Source organism: Gobio gobio, assembly GCF_949357685.1.
Source record: "Gobio gobio genome assembly, chromosome: 21".
Classification (NCBI taxonomy): Eukaryota; Metazoa; Chordata; class Actinopteri; order Cypriniformes; family Gobionidae; genus Gobio; species Gobio gobio.
This window is the reverse complement of record NC_137117.1, coordinates 15,431,418-15,451,372: the sequence shown is the minus strand read 5'-3', so window position 1 is coordinate 15,451,372 and position 19,955 is coordinate 15,431,418. Positions and strand designations below refer to the sequence as shown.

General features: G+C 37.3%; 1 protein-coding gene across 1 annotated transcript; it reads right to left on the bottom strand.

Moving 5' to 3' along the window:
* Positions 1-307: 307 nt before the first annotated feature.
* On the bottom strand, positions 308-19,582 carry ints11 (integrator complex subunit 11). Its single transcript, XM_079803680.1, has 17 exons — positions 18,727-19,582; positions 17,537-17,634; positions 17,368-17,441; positions 17,048-17,276; positions 16,035-16,133; positions 15,907-15,941; positions 14,861-14,999; positions 14,672-14,736; positions 14,337-14,526; positions 13,505-13,588; positions 13,296-13,385; positions 12,344-12,506; positions 9,281-9,391; positions 9,053-9,114; positions 8,797-8,939; positions 3,733-3,862; positions 308-744 (listed from the first exon to the last, which is right to left on the bottom strand). The coding sequence occupies exons 1-17, from the start codon at positions 18,752-18,754 to the stop codon at positions 688-690; spliced, it is 1,797 nt and encodes a 598-aa protein (XP_079659806.1). The 5' UTR covers positions 18,755-19,582; the 3' UTR covers positions 308-687.
* Positions 19,583-19,955: the final 373 nt, after the last annotated feature.

Here is a 19,955-nt window from a genome sequence, read left to right as displayed (position 1 = left end):
TTATTGAGCACATACAAACAGTATTACTTTAATTTAACATGAACAGTTAGTATGTTACTACCTTGAAAGCGATAACAATGTTTCTTTCGATATTTGACGATAATGGCGCCCTGCCCTCAGTTACGTTTTTCATAAAGTAAGTAGCGGCGTGCGCGCGACCAAGTAGAATCAGCGTATCTCACAGGCTGCTGTATGTTGGTTGGGAGCCTTTTTTGCAATATATCTACAATATACCATGTAAGATTGTACATTAGAGGTAAGAAAGGGTATCTCCAATGTGACTTGATGTAAGCTAGTCAGGTTTTTTACTGAACAAGAATGACACATTTTTATTACATACCAGCAAAATTATTGACAGACCAATATTTCACCATTTTGAAATGATCTCACCAGCTAAGCTGATCCCCAGTTGAGTCAGTAGTTTTTGCAATTTTGATGTTTTAAAATATTTTGTGTAAATATCTGCATGTCTCATTTCATATAATTGAACTATTGCATTTGTATCAGATGTAGATATTAGTATCACCACTGGAAAAGGCCATACTAGTTGTCCTCGAATGAAAATACTGTTAAAACAAATAAATATGTTTTCCACAAATGGAAGCCTTCTGAATTTTACTTAAAAAAAAATCTTTATTGCTTTTTTTTTTTCAACCAAAGACAAACATTAAAAATCAGTATCAGCAGTCAGGAAGGCAGACCTTTCTTCAACAGCGTAGACAAGAAACTGCCCAATTCTTCATCCTGAGGAAGACAAAGATAGTTTTAAAACTCTATGACAAACAGGTTAAAAGGGTACATTTCAAAACCTAAAAATGCTCAAATCTTTAATAATTATTATATGAACAACAGTATATAAATTAGAATAAGAGTTAAGTTTTTCAATGGTATATTACTATTAGTGCTTTCAAATCGATTAACATAGAATGTAATTTATTCCAGTGATCAAAGCTGAATTTTCAGCATCATTACTCCAGTCTTCGGAGTCACATGATCCTTCAAAAATCATTCTAATCTGGGGATTTGCTGCTCAAGACACAATTTCACACTTTTTCCAGGATTCTTTGATGAATAAAAAGTTTAAAAGAGCAGCATTTATTTGCATTTGTAGAATTGTGATACATTTAAAGGGATAGTTCACCAAAAATGAAAAGTTGATGTTGATCTGCTTACCCCCAGGGCATTCAAGATATAGGTGACTTTCTTCAGTAGAACACAAATGAAGATTTTTAACCGTTGCAGTCTGTCAGTCGTATAATGCATGTGAATGGTAACAAATGAGAGTATGAGAAACCGATCGTTTCGTGTCTTAAGACATCAACGTGTCGTCACAACCCGCAGGGTTTAATTTGGATTTGCATGTTCTTTTTACTCTCATAGATTTTGTTACCATTGACATGCATTATACATATACTGACAGACGGCAAAGGTCGGAGTTAAAGGAACACTCCACTTTTTTTGAAAATAGGCTCATTTTACAAGTCCCCTAGAGTTAAATAGTTGAGTTTTACCGTTTTTGCGCCGCTGCAGCCATGGTACGGCCGCGAAGATCCACGACTATTACGCGGGAATGAGAAAGTAGTTCCTTGCCATATAGGTGTAGAAAATCGCAACTTTTAATTTTCAGTTTGTCTTAGCACACGATGTAACTGTAGAAGAGTCAAGTTTTAAATAGGAAAAATATTGAAAGTGTCTTTGGTCATTTTTTGAATGAGATGCTATTGGACTGATCAGAATCAATGATGTATGCTAAGCTATGCTAAAAGTGCTACCGCCAGATACAAAGATCGGCAGAATGGATTCAAAAACGGTAAAACTCAACTATTTAACTCTAGGGGACTTGTAAAATGAGCCTATTTTCAAAAAAGTGGAGTGTTCCTTTAACTCCGACCTTTGCCGTCTGTCAGTATATGTATAATTTAAAAATCTTCATTTGTGTTCTACTGAAGAAACAAAGTCCCCTATATCTTGGATGCCCTGGGGGTAAGCAGATAAACATCAAATTTTCATTTTTGGGTGAACTGTCCCTTTAATGCAAAATCAAATAAAATGAATGAAAAAATTTGTCTAAATAATTGCGGTTAGAGGGGTTTCTATTAGACGCAATAACGGAGGTGGTGACATTTCACTTTCTCTCAAGCATTTATAGCTGTTTCAATCGCAATCCAATTGTGATGCACTGCGGTGTAATGGATGGTGACATTTATAGAGGGTATGCATTGACGTCATTTTCCCACCGGAACACACCCCATCTGCCGGACTGAGTGGCTGCATGACTGGAGTTAATGGGGGAAACTGCGAAAACGCAAGTTATCAGTTTAAGTTGGGCTCGATATAGTGTTACGGTTACATACGTGGTACGTATTATGAATGTGGTGTGTATATGTGTGGGTAGTTTCTAGTGTGTGTGTGTGTGTGTGTGTGTGTGTGTGTCTCTTTTAGATATTTGGGGAATCCCGGCCTCAGTCGTCATTGAGGGAGATGACGTCTTGGTCATTTCACCAATCAGATTCGGCCACCCTCTTCAAATACCGGACCTTCCTCTCACTTGATGTCGATCTTTGAGAACACGTTCTTTGTTGCATTGTGGTTGTCTTGTGATGTCGAATATTGATCTTACTTCAACGTTGTAACTTGTTACAACTTACAAAGATATTGACGTGCAGCCAGGATCGTGTTTCCTGACATTTATATGTGCCTGAATTTCGATGCCAGGGAAATACATAAAGCAAATCTGCCTGTGAACATTTTATATATAAGTACATTATAGGTCTAAATCCAGGTGATCACTTTGTCGATGTTATATATAGTTTCATACCGTCCAGCCCTAAAACTTGTATAGTTTTTGTCAGTGTTCATTTAATTATACTTCAGGTCTTGCGGTCTCTAATAATGAGCTCATGAGTTGAATCAGGTGTATTAGATGTGGGAGACATACAAAATGTGCAGTGCTAAGGGTCCTCCAGGACAAGTTTGAAAACCCCTGATATATAGTAGGGGTGGGAGAAAAGGTTGATGCCGTGATGCGTTGCGATTCGTTATCCAATGATTCAGAATCGATTCTCAAAAATTCGAAATTGATTCTGTGTTCAAATCAAATGGCCACTTCACCACAAGTGCCTTAAGATTCCCACCCCTAACATATAGGGTATAATTTTACCCCAAAATTCAACATATTGACACAAAATGATAACCGCAAATCCAGTTTCTGTGAATTGCAGCGATCCATTTGCTTCTCTTTTCTGTAGCTTTCGGCAGTTTGTAAAAATATACCTCAGATTTCTTGTCAAATCTGTTTGTATAGTCAATCTCAAAGCGGTTCCCCGTTTTAGATGCGTTTTGTGTGTTTTACACGGCATTCACGCTGAAAACCCTCTCAGGGATTTTTTTGCCACTCAGTGGGCGTAACCGCAGTCACTCTGTCACGTGCATACCCTCTATTGTGATATGTTTGTGTGGTGAGCTTGCTGGCGATACCCGGCCCATGTGCAACCCATGTTTGTTCGGAAACATAAGGGCAAACATTTTCCCCCCGTGGGCTGCGAGATGCTGAAAATTCCACTAGACCAACTGTCTGACTACACGCATAGAAAACAAGTGATGTTTTCCACAAACACAAACGCGAAAATATTTAAGACTTTATTATAATATTCCTCAGCTTTAAAAAAAAACAGTGGTTAAAGCTGAACACAGTATAACCCCTATTAAATTACGAAGCAGAAATTTATTCACCTGATAGCTCCAAGAAAGCAGAATGACTTTGAGGTTGGGCTCCTCAGCCGAGGACGTCACTTTAATAACGATGGATTCCACGATGACGGTGCCGTCTGGGACGTGCTGGATGCTGTAACTCTTTAATACACTGAAAGAGATTGTGAAAAATAACTTGACTTCGAATGAAACCTTTAGGAAAGCACAAACCTCATACAGTATTTGCCCACATGGGCTGACATTTGCACTGTGGTTAGAGGTAAAAGTTTTGTTTACTGAGGGCAAACGTTTGGGTGAAATGACTCACCTGAATGTGATAAAGAATGCAAACATAGTAGTACATTATAAAACAGTGCTATAATAACAAGTTCAGTGTGTACGATTATATTTATAAAAATTATAAATGGATGCTGCCTTGTTGGGACATTATATGTCTCAAAAGCCCACCCCTACCCATTAAAGGGGTCATGAATTGAGAAATCAACTTTCCCTTGAGCTTTTGATATATGAAAGGTCATGGTTATATAAGAATATCCTGTACGTTTCAGAGCTGAAAAATTCCTTGTTAGTCAAAGAAAAGCTTTTATTGACACCAGGCCAAGCAAACGATCGATCTCAGAATGTGCCCGGCTATGACGTGAGAGTGTAGTGAAGCACCGCCTCAACAGAAGAAGAACAACGCCTGATTCTGTAGCCCCGCCCACCGACTCGTTCCATTAACATAACAGCCAAGAGCAGCATTGAGCTAAACAGCATTGAATTTCTAAGCAGTAAACATACCACATAAGCTTTTCAGATTCGGATTTTTAAGCATTCGGATTCTAATATTATGAATGCATGGATGAACTTTATTTTTAATGAATACCCAGCTCACGTGGGGAAAACATTGCACGTGTGTTCTTTTAACCATGGAGTCGTTTGTAAACAAGAGACTGGATTTGCAGACAGGATGAGATTACATGAACGAATGAAGCAACACACTAATGTGAGTAAAACATTTTTTTTATATGAGATATAGGGCTGGGCGATATGGCTGAAAACTGTATCACAATATAACCGTTTCATATCGGTCGATATCGATAATTATTGATATGTTTAATGACCTATTTAAAATAAGGCCCAGGAGAAAAATATATTACATTTAAACATTTTCATTTTAAACTTAACCTTCCTCTGATTATAATCCCCTCAGTTATAACGGCAGAAATGTCACACAACCATGGAAAACACTCAAATAAGTCTAAAATCTCAATGAACACTTAATTATCTCTTAACATTAAGGTGCAGTCAGTGCCCCCGTTATTTCTTTGTACCGTTTAGATGCTTTGTCATAAGGCATTGATGCAGAGCACCTCTCCATGGTTGAATCTGAAATCGCCCCTATACCCTCAAATAGTGCACAATTTGAAGTATTTGAGGGGACAGCCATTTGAAGTAGTGTCCGAAATTATAGTGGACGTTATTGAGTGCACTCATTCAATCCCACATTGCACCGCAAAAACGAGTGTGCAACTGATGTACACTCAACGGCTGTCCAACTTCACTTACCTGTTTTCATTCACTCCTTCAAGTGAACTATATAATTGGACTAACGTAGGGATTAGTGAATGAGGGTTTAGGGGGCGATTTCGGTTTCAGCCCATGTCGTTTCAAAGATGAGCGAGCGTGTCGAGTATAAACACCTCCCCAAACGAACTGTCAGACAGTATAAACAAGGCTTAAGGTGGTAAAACAAGTTTGTGGTGGGGATGACGGTTTTGCAAAATTTGCAGACGACATTGGTCTGACTACGGTCAGACTTATAAAATCCCAAAAACTGCCATACTGGCGAGCTGACTTGTTTTCCTGATTTATCAACAATTTCCTCGCTCGCTGCGGCACTCACTTATCACTCCACGCCGGTTCTGTTACTGAAGAATCCAACACGAGACAACGATATGGCGCAACCAAACCTGATACTGTTACATGATTGGCTGTTAGCGTGTCACTCCCTACATGGCTAGGTTACCAGAGAGTGAGTGTCTTTGTTCATGAAACCAAACTTGCTTCTTCCGACGAAGAAAAAAAAATTATCGAGCGTTTTATCGAACGCATTTTTTTATTGATATCGATGACGTGTCAATCGCGATACATATCGTTATCGTTTTATCGCCCAGCCCTAATGTGATAGTATTGCATTGTTACAGATCGTTTGATATCTATGGATTATGTGTACGTGTCTAACTGAACATACCTTAGCACGCTGTCACAGGCTGGAGAATACTTTATTTGTGGTGTTCTTGGTTCATTACTATCTTGATATGCGTTGTTCACTCTCTTGACTCAATATTTAAAGGGCGCGCGTGTGTGTGTGTGTGTACGGTTCGCGGTTATATTCATTGATCGGGCGGGCCAAGTAACGTTAATAAAACGATATAATTCCAATCAATCGCTGGTGGATGAGAGATGAATCATTGTGTTTGTTTGATAAAGACATTTTGCGAGCCCTGGCTGTGGGCTGGGCGATTCATTCCGGTTGCTGTTTGCCACACACTATCACTGACAAGGGGAGCAGAAGCTCATTAAATATGCAAATGTTATCCAATCCTAGCCGTGGCCGTTTACTTCGGTGGGATTACAAATGTATACATTGTTATATCTAGGTTCCAATGTAACAGAATATAACTGAAAACATTATCTATATTGTGTTTTACATGTTGAAGTAAACTTGAGGAAATTCTAAGGAGATTACGTCAGGCTGTGTAAGTGTTTGAGACATTAAGTCTTTTGTTTTTATGCACTTCCTGACTATTTACCATGACAAGCTTAGAGCAATACTGCCTGAGTGATTGGATAAGCATCTATGCATTTGAATGACAGGGTTATGCTGATTGAATAAGGACGGGTCACACCGTTATGTCTGAGGTGTGTCCTTTACCTACACAACATTTGCATTCCTTTGTTTGAATGTCTCCTCCCCTGCTGTATAATCCCTCCCTCTGAAATGTAGATCAATTGCATTGTTTTGTACTGTTAAGTTAGACTTGATAACCTCAGCCGAAAGACAGCACGTTTTCTCATTAAAGAATCCTGCTGAAGAACTTATCCAAGTCTCCTGGTCTCTTCTTCAAACGAGGAAAAGGAAGTTCACAACACTTCCAAGTTTTCAGTGCGGCTCGCCCATCAAAACAGAGCGCGTCTTGAGAGAGCCTTAAAACCAGGTCAAAAAATAGCCTATTATTCATTTTGATGTTTTTGAATGTAAAAACCACGTGAACGCAATAAGTTGACCTCAGACAACAGTATAAAAAATTTTAAAAAGCCAGTTCATGACCCATTTAAACACTTTCCCTCCCACTTCATTTCCACATTTCAAATCTTTTCTTAATTTTTATTTAAAATGAACTCCTCTCCAAGCTGATATCCAATGGGAAAAGGGAGAAGAATGAGTTTAGGAAAAAGGTGGATTGACACTCGGGTCGTTCTGCCCGTCTTATGCCACTGATCCTGTTATCAGTAGGATTTCTTTTTGTATTTTTTTTCTGGCTCAATCAGTCAAATGATATAGTCCCCAATGTTCCCTCTAAGCTGCGGCCGCGCTGAAAGAATAAAATGCCGCACAGACAACAGACACGAAATTGTTGCTAGTAGTTAGTATTGTAGCTCAATATGAGAGGCAACGTGAAACTCAAAGACATGCAAAGTAAAACCTCATCATGTTTTAAAGAAGAGTGGCTGGATTAAGTGGTGGAAATAACAGATGATGGACACAGCACGGTAACAAAACAGACATTTACAGTTGCACACCCACCACAAGTGTAGCGTGCAAACTCTAAACACCTTAGTAACACACGTCAGTTGAAATAGATGTGTGTGTGGTTTGGGTTTCAGGGAGTTCAGATGTGAACATATTTAGCTATTAGATCTATTTAATTACTTCAGTATGTTTTGTTTTATTAAATAAATTGAAGCATTTAAACTGATATAATATGTAAGCCTAATAAAGAATTGGTCTCACAAAGGGATTGTTTGCTATTACAATTTTTGAAAACCCCTGATATAGAAAATCTTCATAAGCAATAAACAAACATTTAATTTTGATGGTTTATTGCTGCCTGCCGCCAATAAATGACTGTACAAAAACACATTAAGAACCATCTCAGTGTAACTGCTTAATTTTTTTCATATTTTATTTTATTATATTATATTATTATAAAGAATCAAACTGTCCTGGGGGAGATTTTAATGGTATTTCTTGGTTAAGAAGACTACAGTTAACAGCATTGTAAATTGTGCTTAATTTAGTGACTTCTGAATTAACCTTTTTTATTTTAATTTAATATATCACTAAGTTACATCAAGGGTTAAATAAAATAGAAATGGCACATTAAAGTTAAAAGTTATAACTGCATGATGAAACCACTTTTTTTTGTGTGCATTTACGTACGCTGTACAGGTAAAGAATGTTTTTGCTCAGGTGACCAAAATGTCCGCCCAATAGAGAAAAGTTTTGCTCAGCAAGAAAAGAAATTAGAGGGAACATTGATAGTCACTCAACAGTTAACAGAGTCAATTGCTTGTTTAGCTTTTAGAATCCACTTTCATCTCATTTGAACAAAACCGTGATAATATTGATAATCGTGATCATTTTTGTCACTATAATCGTGGTAGGAAATTTTCATATCGTCCCATCCCTAACCACAAGGTGATTAAAACCATTTCCGTATTGTTCTGTTGCATTTGCGACCAATTTTTGTTGCGTTTTTTAATCACGTCACAATTGACTCAATGAGGTCCTCTGAAGTAAAAACTGCTTAAGATATCTCACCTAACCTCTACTAAAGTGTAACATCCCACACCATCTGCGGCCTTGGAAAAACATGACCTTTTTTTCAGTTCAGGAATCATTATAAACTATTTTAGTGTTACAAAAATGTATAATTTTCATTTAATTTAAGTTTTCTAATGTAATATTTAAGCTTTATTTCAATTGACAAAAATAGTTTTATTTAACGATAATAACCCTGTTGCATATGGGTGAGGGGGGCATGATAAGCTGCATTCATTTAACAAAAGCAAAGTGTGTGTGTGGTATAGTTCGCTGACCTCTTAAGGTGTGTGTAGATGCGGCCGAGTGTATCGGTGTCGCTGTGGGGGTCGTGGAGCTGCACGCGGCAGGTGAAGCGCAGCTGATGTTCACTGAGGCCCAGCTCTTTGAGGGCCTGCTCTGGAGAAACCAGCCGCAGGCTCTACACACACACACACACACACATATTCAGAGAACATGGAATTAATGACATCCAAAACCACACATCAGTCAAATAAATGATGAAATCCAACCTAAAGAGGCATGTTAACTTACATTGTCCTTCATTATTAATGTCCCGTGCATGGTGCGAGGTCTTTTAGCATCAGGCAATGGACCTGCAAGAAAGTTATTATTATATATATATATATATAGAGAGAGAGAGAGAGAGAAAAGCAGAAACTACAAGAGCTCCTAACCACAGGACAGAAAGTCATGATGGCTTCTCTGTAAACAGGTCAAATAAAGCAGTCAGTGGTCAGTGGTGTATGCGTCAATGATCACCTCCGAGAGCCATCTCTCTCTTCAGCAGGTTGAGCGAGATGTCCACGGGGACGCTGGGGTTCGTCACTATGGTCGTCGTCTCTCCGTTGGCCGGCATATAGCAACTAACACCTGCATTGGGTAAAACAAAATCGGTTTATTTCAGAAGAGAATATCTAGCAAACACTGAAAAGTCAACTATTAAAGTGATCGTATGCTACAATATCGCTTTACTAAAAAAGGAACTAACTGCGTTACGTAGTTACTTTTTATGTAAAGCATTGCGTTAAATTACTTTTGCGTTACTTTTCCTCACCTTTGCTGGGCTTGTTTGCTTGTTTTTTAATAACAAAAAACAAAAGTTCTATTTTTGGCAAATGTAAAGGCCCTCACCATAAGTGAAATGAATAAGCCTCAGGCTGAAGGAAATGCATTCGCGCGTGTACAGTAGAGGGCGCAACTCATTCAAACCTTTCAGCTGTGCTGCCATATGGGTCACAGAAAAACAGGATGGAGGAGAAGAAAGTTCAACACGCTTATTAAAAAACAAAACACAAATGTGATGTTTAACTAATGTAATTTTTTTTACTGTTTAACTGAATTATCGAAGGTCAGCAGAAAAGACATTGGCTAATAAAGTGAGATTAAAGGGTTAGTTCAACAAAGAATGAAAATTAGCCCATGGTTTACTCACCCTCAAGTCATCCTAGGTGTATATGACATTCTTTTTTCAGACGAATACAATTAGAGTTATATTAAAAATGTCCTGGTTCTTTAAAGCTTTATAATGGCAGTGGATGGTTGTGTCATTTTTCAAGTCTATAAAAGTGCGTCTATCCATCATATAACTGCTCCACATGGCTCCGGGGGGTTAATAAAGGCCTTCTGAAGCGAAGTGGCGCGTTTGTGTAAGAAAAATATCCATATTTAAAACTTTATAGACTAAAATAACTAGCTTCCGGATAAAAGAGTAACCCCTGATGTTATGTATAGGAGCATTGCACGCTTTGACGCCTCTCGTGGCTAGGGCTGGACAACAAACACACGCCCCTCTTCTCTTATATCGAAATCCTCCACCATTTCTCTTTAAAAACTTTCGTTTTAGACTCTAATTCATGATCCGTGTTTTTTTTTTCTCTATCCTCTGTGCTTCTGCGTTTGTCAAGGGTATCAAGGGTCAAGAGTTACTCTTTCACCGTAAGTTGACTTGCGTAGCACTGACTGCCAGAAGCTAGTTATTTCAGTCTATAAAGTTTTAAATATGGATATTGTTCTAACACAAACGCGCCACTTCGCTTCAGAAGGCCTTTTTTAACCGCCGGAGCCATGTGGAGCAGTTATATGATGGACAGATGCACTTTTATGGACTTCAAAAACGACACAACCATTCACTGCCATTATAATGCTTTAAAGAGCCAGGACTTTTTTAATATTACTCTGATTGCGTTCGTCTGAAAGAAGAATGTCATATAAACCTAGGATGACTTGAGGGTGAGTAAATCATGTGGTAATTTTCATTTTTGGGTGAACTATCCCTTTACATACATTAAGTATATTTGTGCTTTTTAACATTTAATTATGTCAGGTTTCCGTAATATTGCGAGTTTGCATTTCACTGTTTGTATTCGTTTTTGAGGAATATTGAGTCTGTTTTGTGCAAGTGAGATGAGTAAATGCCTGCTCACATTTAGTCTAGAACTACAATAACCATCATGTTCACACAGCGCCTCTGCACTTACTCACGATTTCTCCCAACATGGGGAAAGGAGAGGTGTCAGTCATGACATGGGAAAATAAAGTAACTTGAGTTACTTATTTGAAAAAGTAACTCCGATATTTTGTTGTAAGTTGAAAAGTAATGAGCTACTTTACAAGTTACATGAAAAAGTAATCTGATTACGTAACTCGCGTTACTTGTAATGTGCTCCCCTAAGACTGCCCTTGAATAAATCATAGAACAGGAAATTGTTTAAAACAGGGGTCTCAAACTCGCGGCCTGTGGACCCCTACTTGACATCAAAGTTTAGTGTTAGTGCGGCCTGCGCGTTGTTCTGAAAAGCACCTTTTTGGTGAGTCGTTGTGTGTGCCATGCTTGCCGCCTCACTTTGTGTGTGTGTGAGAGAGAGTTAGCTCGGCCCTCCCTCGTGCAGTATAATTGGTTGACACCGCGTGTGACAGGAACAGAATTTGAGGCTGATCCGATCAGACAGTCGAAACCAATGTGGTCTAACAGCGCTCAGATGGCCAATCAAATCAAAGTAGGCGGGGTTTGTGCACAATCTTCACACACACACACACACACACACACACACACACACACACACACACACGAGCGCGTCAATCTATCGCTTCATGCCGTAGCGGAGAGACTACATTCTTTCCGGTGAAATCAAAAAACTAAATGCACACACACAAAATGCAACATGTCCATGCTCTTAATATACAATCATTGATGAACATCTTTGATTTTAATGAAGAAGAAAAAAAACTATATGAGAGCGGATTAGAACTCGGAGCCTTTGAGACGGTTTACTAAAATTCTACCACTAAACCACCTGGGAACTCAAACATTTGTAGCGAATCTATGCATTTAATCACTCATGTGAAGAATCTCGGGATTGATAATATATTTGACGCAAATTAATTCAAATATTGTTTGCAAATAGTCCCAAATAGATTATTTCCCAGCTAGAATTAGACCTAGAATTTCGTCACTGTTCTGTTTGACCTGGGTACGACCTTGCTTTGAATTAGTCTATTATTTTAAATAAAATTAAAATCATTCATTATTACATAATGATTTAATTTCTATAGGCTATATTTAAAGAGAGAGTAGGCAAGATAAACCTTCATGAAGAACCATTCATGTTCAGAAGTAAAGTTCAAATTCAGAGGAACAGTTCATGTTCAGAAGAAACATTCATGTTGAAGAACTGTTAATAATAAAGATTGAGAAGATTTTTGTGGAATACTTGATGCGGCCCAGCCTGACCCAGAGTCTACCTCCACCGACCCTCAGGTAAATTGAGTTTGAGACCCCTGGTTTAAAACAATCCAGTACATTTTGAGTAGTTGTAGACTTACTGAACTCCTGTTCGATCTTGTCTTTGAGGAACTCCATTTTCTTGGCCTCTCCGTGCACCAGCAGAATATTCCTGGGTTCTGCCATGCGGATCAACTGCATGATGCCCTTGGCGTCGGCGTGAGCGCTGAAGGACATGTACTCCACCTGCAGCTTCACATCCAACTAAACACACATCACATATATGAGACTACGGCTTGCATAGACTACTCGGGTAGTCAAATACCTCAACCACTATTCAGCGCTGTCGGAAGCCATCAAGTACCCGAGCAATGTTGACCCGAGCAAATGTTGACCCGAGCAAATGTGCAATGTGGACGCACTTGTTTTTTTACCCAGCGAGCCATGACTGCGACCAAAGAAAGCATGTCTGATATTATTATAAACTATTTTGAATCAGTTGAGTCTAAGATCTAAGTGAGTACAGATCCATTATTGTTTTTCCTTTGATTTTTTTGAAGAAATGTTATATGAGGGGGCTAATGTTATATAATACCCCTAGGCTAACTGTTCAAATTAATTTTAGTAATATAAATGCACATATTGCTCAACGTCAAAGACGTGGATGTTAAGGTTTTAATATTGCATGTCAATTAACATTCACTGTTATTTTTATGTTTTTGCAATACATGTAAGAGACGTAATTGTTGCAAACATTGGGCTGTCAATTAATAAACAGTTTTTTAATGACCTTTTCTTTACGCTAACATATAACCACAAGCACTCAAATTATTTGGGTATTGTTTTGACAAGTAACCAAACAGATATTCAGACGTGAAATATAGAGGTTTGACACAAGAATAAACTTCTGGTTTGGTCAAAGAAGGTAAAAATTGTCTTTTTTTTTAAATGATGGGAAATGGTGGACAATATAAACCAGAGACTATAGTTCAGAGTTCTCTGATGCCATCTAGTGAAGGTAAATTAAAATCTGTGTTTGCAGCCAGTAATTACCGTTGCTCTTCCCTCTATCTCTAGTTTCTTCTGTCCATTCAGGATCTTGTGTCCCACAGTGCCTTGCACACAGTATCCTGGCATGATGACCTGAGAAACAAATACATTAAACTTCCATATTTTCTCTTTCGATGAACCACTATGAGCTCATTCAACGGGCATTGAGTGTTTAGCAGTAACATCTTCTGCTGTTTTCAAAGGTTTCTTACCATGTTCTTTTCATTCCCGGCCCATTTCTTGAATATCTGTAAAGACTGCCCAGCATGCAACATTCCTGGGGTGGCGAACACAACCTGATGGAACAGATATCAGTGTCTCTGGCTGCTTTTCCATAATATCATGCACTCACTTGACTCGCTTCACAGCAATCCATCAATTATTTTTGAATGCTATAACAACAGAAATGGCTACAAACGTAAAACGTCTCGCCAAAACGAATCAGCTCTTCGATTCTGAGGCAGTTCTTGAGAATCGAGAGTCAAATCAAAGCTCAAATCTTTTGATTCTGATCACCAAAAAGACTTGAGTTCCGATTTGTTCATTGATTTATTCTGTGATAGATGTGGAAAATCTTTTGAAATATTCTACAGTTATACCAAAAAAGGTACAATATTAAATCTAAAACATAATTATTTTATTAAATAAAGAAAAATATAATTTAAAGATTTCATGTTAAACATACTTTAAAGGTTTTCTATATGGATAATTTAATAATAATCATAATAATAATAATGATAATACATAAAGTAGTGGTAGTTGTAATAATAATGCATAAAGCAGTAGTCATAATAATAATAATAATAATACAATATATAATGTAATAATATCATTTTTTTAGAATACTCATTAATATTCTAAAAGTTTTCTATATGTATCATTTAATAATGAGAAATAATTAATGATATATATATATATATATATATATATATATATATATATATATATATATATATATATATATATATATATATACAATTATATAATTTGCATAATAATAAATGCATGAATGCCTCATCGATATTTTTTTTGTAGCGGGCTTACCATTGGTCCAGGGTTATCAGCATATGTGCGATCAAAGGCTTTGATGTGCTTGAACTCAAACATGTTTCTTTGTACAAAGGTCTTGCGGATCTTCTGATTGGTCCAGGTGATGAAGAGTTTGTAGTAGTGATTGGCTTTCTCTGTCAGCCCAGTGGAGAAATAAATGGGTGCTTTCAGATTCATTCTCTCCCTGATAAAGTGAACAACCATCAATTAGACACCGTTCTGTGCCAATATACAGTTTCCATAAGCATCTTTACAGAACATATCATGCCTTAAACATGTTCAAAAAGATCAAAAATAAAAGGTGAGCAGCAGTAATTTCACAAGCTCACCAGAACGTTTCCAACAAAATACAGAGTTCCTGTGCCCTTCCCAGAGCAAACACCGGAATCAAGACCTAAAACATAGAGATGCCAAAATGAACAGAACATAAACACACACGCCTGAGAGTGCATGATTGAACTGACATCACAAAATGGAGAGTTTTAGCTCTGAAATCTGATTGGATGAGTCTTGTTTACCTTGCCTCCTCTTTCCACTGTCTCGTGAACCTTTTTCAGGAAATCTCTCTCCCTGCAGCGTTTGGAGTCTCTGATCGTGGTGGCATACGTGGATTCTGATATCAAAATATCTGGCCGGCATTTGTCAATCCAAGCAGCTCTGAGTGTATAAAGTCAGAGAAATTAAAGGGTTAGTTCAGCTAAAAATTTTAATTCTGTCATCTTTCACGCACCCTCATGTCGTCCCAAACCTGGAAGACTTTCGTTCATCTTTGGAAAACAAATTAAGATATTTTTGATGAAATCTGAGAGATTTCTGTCCCTCCATTGACAGCTACGCAACTACCACTTTGATACTTCATAAAGAGATCCATTTGAATTGAGCGGTTTAGTCCACATTTTCTTTAGAGACTCGATCGCTTTATATGATGAACAGATTTAATTTAGTCTTTTATTCACATATAAACATTCATCAACCAATGAGGTTCATTCTGGTGTTATACAGGACGTTTGAGCTTCAGCAAGAACCAATGAGGTTCATTCTGGTGTTAAGCAGCACTTTTGAGCTTCCTCAAGAACCAATGAGGTTCATTCTCGTGTTACGCAGCACATTTGAGCTTCCACAAGAGGTTTGTGTTCTCGAGCGCCAAGCAGATTTGGTTGAGTTTATGTTTATGTTTGCTAATCAATGTTTTTATATGTGAATAAAAGACTAAATTAATTAATTAAGCCGGAATTGTTCATCATACAAAGCAATCGTGTCTCTTCAGGAAATGTGGACTAAAGCGCTCAATTCATATGGATTAGTTTTACGATCTATTAATTAACTTTTTTAAGCATCAAAGTGGTAGTTGCGTAGCTGTCAATGGAGGGACAGAAATCTCTCAGATTTCATCAAAAATATCTTCATTTGTGTTTTGAAGATGAATGAAGGTCTTACGGGTTTGGAACGACATGAGGGTAAATGATGACAGAATTCTCATTTTTAGGTGAACTATCTTTTTAAACATGACTTACACTTGAAGAGTTACATACAATTTGTGCCAAAATAAGAGATTTTTACTCACCCCAAATGTCTGTCTGGTGTCATGTTGTAATCACCCTATACAAATTGATTTAGATATAATTAGCAAATTAAGACAATAGCTGGAACATCATAAAATTGTGAGTATGTAATAGGTAATGTGACACTCACTGTGTAGACAACAGACTCCAAGCCAACTTTGATTTGAACCATGGCGGCTCCCAGCACATGACCTGCATAGTACGCTTTGATCTCAAGCTCTTCATCTACCTTGATGGAGCAAATAAAACAGATAAAATTCTCAAAAAAAGCAATCAGTAGCAACATAAACTAATTATTTTGAAGCTTAAAGCCACAGTATGTCATTTTTAGAGGTCGCTCATTCAAAACAAAGCTGTAGCTTGATGACGCCTGGATTTCGTGGAGCTTTTATTATACCACAGACGAGCGCTTCCTCTTCTTCCGCTCATGTGTATGTGGGGTAACGCAGCGCTGTTTTATCATATTACATTCATTATTTGAATGTGTTGAAAGTTATGCTATAATGCTACTCTGTGCGTTCGCTCGGCGGATACTATGAGACACTTGTTGCACACTGCAGTAAGCCAGATTGATATTAGGCATGGTAAAACATGGTACTCGCAGTAAATCAAGAAAACGAGATTTTAAACAATAAGACTAACTGTGTTGATCTATATAACAATGATTATTTTTCTTTGGATTAATGTATTCATCAATTGCTCATCTATCCAATAAAACACATCATATATTAAAGCGTCTTTGGTGTTTCCATGGTTTCTACAAAATAAAACCGGAAATCGAGGGTAACACGGGTGTGATGTCATTGATAGGCGACACACGGACACGGTCCGTGTCCTGGTTAAAATTGCTTATTTCTCTGGATTTAAACATTCTTGAAAACATTTGGGATAATGTAAGTACACAAGTCACCAAAATATATAACACTGTTCTAGTGATTTTTGGTTATTTTATTTTAATCCAAAAATCTTACATATTGTGCCTTTAAATAACATTTTCTTTTAAACATTTTCAATGGGGAAAATGTACACTAAAAAAATACATATTAAATTACTAAAAATAATTAAACAAATGAATTTACTATTTTTAATTAATTAATAAAAATTTATTTAAACCAATGAATTAATTTAGACAGCAAACTTTACCTGAACAGTTTGGTGGAGGTTGAGCGGCACAACTTTCTTCATACAGTCTTTGATCATCTGTGAAGTGAAGAAGTTGGTCTCTCCCTTTTTGTCGACTGTGATCTTTCTGAAGTCCTCCAGCAGGATGGGACAGATGGCTTTGGTGGGGTGGGTCATGTAGATGGGTCCGTCGTAACCCACCATCTCGCTCATGTAGGGAAGAGCACCGCAGTGATCCAGATGGAAATGACTGAGAGGAACATAAAGCAGGAAAAATCACCATGGAGAGCAGGAAAACTTACATAATACAGTCACATAATACAAATCAAGTATAAACGAACCTTATAATGACACAGTCCAAGAACTCAGTGAGGCGACCGTTTTGGGTAATGTAACTAAAATCTGGGAAGCGTCTCTGAAATGAAACGCAGAAAGTTAAGGGACTAGTAGACTACAGAATTATACTCAAAATACACATATGTGAACGGAGCAGGAACTGTTGTAACGCACATCATCGTTGTAGCCCATGTGCATCCCACAGTCAAGCATGATGTTTTTGCCTCCGATGGAGACCAGAATACAGCTGCGGCCGACATCCTGACCTGCCCCTGTGAGACAACAGATACAGCACACACACTCATTTATAATATTATAAAATATATCATCAAATATATATAGTTATTTTAATGTATAGTTATTATAATGATATGAAAAGTGAACTCAGGGACCCAGGAATAGACATTTGTCCTCTGTAATGGACATTGTATTTGAATTTTGGCTCTCTTATAGAAATATGGAAATATGATAATATGATGACTTTGTTAGAAAACAGTCAGGGCACTGATTTCATACATGTCCAATGTAGAGGACAACAGGACTTAAATCATGTTTATCAGGCATTTTGGGAGACAAGTGAATAGGGAAAGAAATTATACATTAATATATTCCTATGAAATATATATATATATATATATATATATATATATATATTATTATTATTATGAAAATGTTGCCAGTTATTACCCCCATTATTATACTTCTTTTGTCATTACATGTTGCCCCAAGAACACATTAATATACAAATTAGATACAGTGTGAAGATGTAAAGATACATTAGACTGAATGAGACTACCCATTTATGGCCCTTTTACCCACATATTGCATAAAGTATAATAGAATATAAATTAATTCTGTTATATCTTTCATAACATAGTTGACAATCATCTGTATACGAAGTTTGGTTAAAAAATCCTGAAATATAAAAATTGTTTGGTGAATGGGGAAAAAAAATCCCATTGTTTTTGAAAGTCATTTTAAGTCTTTTTGTCATTTAAAGTTATGACAGTGGACATAGCATAACATATGAATAAAATATATTTTCATTTTTTCCCCCATTGGTTTCTTATGCTTTAATGACATTAAAAAATACTAAATTTATAAAAAATAAAAGTTTCTGGTTCTGGTTCTCACAGTATACATGCATGCTAAATGGTATTATATGGTATAATATTAACAATTAATAATATTATTTTAATGTATAATAAGCATATTAACATAAACACTTGAACTCATTAACTCGCTGATTAATATAGAATAATATTTGCATATATTATAGGATTTGTTAAGAAACATGTGTATGAATGGCTTATTTATACATGCTTCTCAGATGTGTTGCCTACAAAATTGAGCAAATGTCTTACCTAAAGGCGTGACTTTGATTTCAGGCATCCTGACAGCTTTCACAAAAGATTATAAATGAATGTTTTCTGTTTACAGGAGACTCTAACTGTAGATCCGCGGGATATTAACTCTTGGCGGGTACATGTCAGTCCGCTTGCACACTGTCCAGGGATGTAAACCAACTGTGAAGATTTTGTAGGTGTGGATATGCTCGAATAGCCTAGTAGATAATTCAAAAACAGGTTAGCACAGAAGCTAAACAACTTCACGCCACAGCCACAACACCAAATGAGAACCGTCATTGTGTGGGCGTGGCTTATTATTCTAAATAATAATTATCTTATTTTAATTCTTCACTGTATATGTTTAATGTAATGGCTATTAATTCCCTTCGATGTAATTCAGCTATAAATTATTGTCTAGACCGCAACTAAAGCGGAGCAAAGACAGCCATTTCACGTGGTAACCGTTACGTTTCACAGCGCTGGTGCTGGTGAGGTTGGACCAATCATGGTCGTTTGTGATTTCTGGAAATTATTTTTAAAAGTAATTTTCATTCAGATTTCAGAGGTTTATTTATATTGCGTTATTATGTACAAATCTGCGGAGTTAACATATTAAAAGATTATAGTGTTCAATGTATAAATATCTCAAACAAACAACCTCCAGAGATTTGAACGCGGCTCAATGGAGAATTCGACTTTCTCAGCCCTCAAGCGCCCCCTCATGGAAGAACTAATTTGTGCATCATAGGAAAAAAGCTAGTAATAATTCATAGAAAGTATACATAGATGTCTCATTAGCGGCCCTTTCAATGGGCCGCTATCAGGCCGCTATGCGTATGTGCGTTAAGCCGTCCGCCATATTGGAGCGGTCCAGGGAACATTTGAGAGCTGAGCGTTGGAGATTTCACAACTGCACAATGTTCCACGCTGACCGTTCCAAGATGGCGCGCCGACGTGTCTGGAGCAAGCCTGTAGTGCTTCAGTCAGAAATTGAAGCTTTCGGGCCTCGATCGCCCCCCGGTGGCTGGTCCCAGTATAGCTCCTAAACCCCGCCTCTCCATGCATTTCAATGGGCGCGAGACACACTAAACTATTTAATTACATTTCAAATAATTGTTTCCTAAAGATGGTTTCTGTCATTTTAGGCAGTTTTTATTACAATAATTTCATTTCAAGTGTTCGTTTTTTAAATAAGTTTAGTTTTAGTGAGTTATTTGATGCTATAAAAACGGGGGTGTGACGTC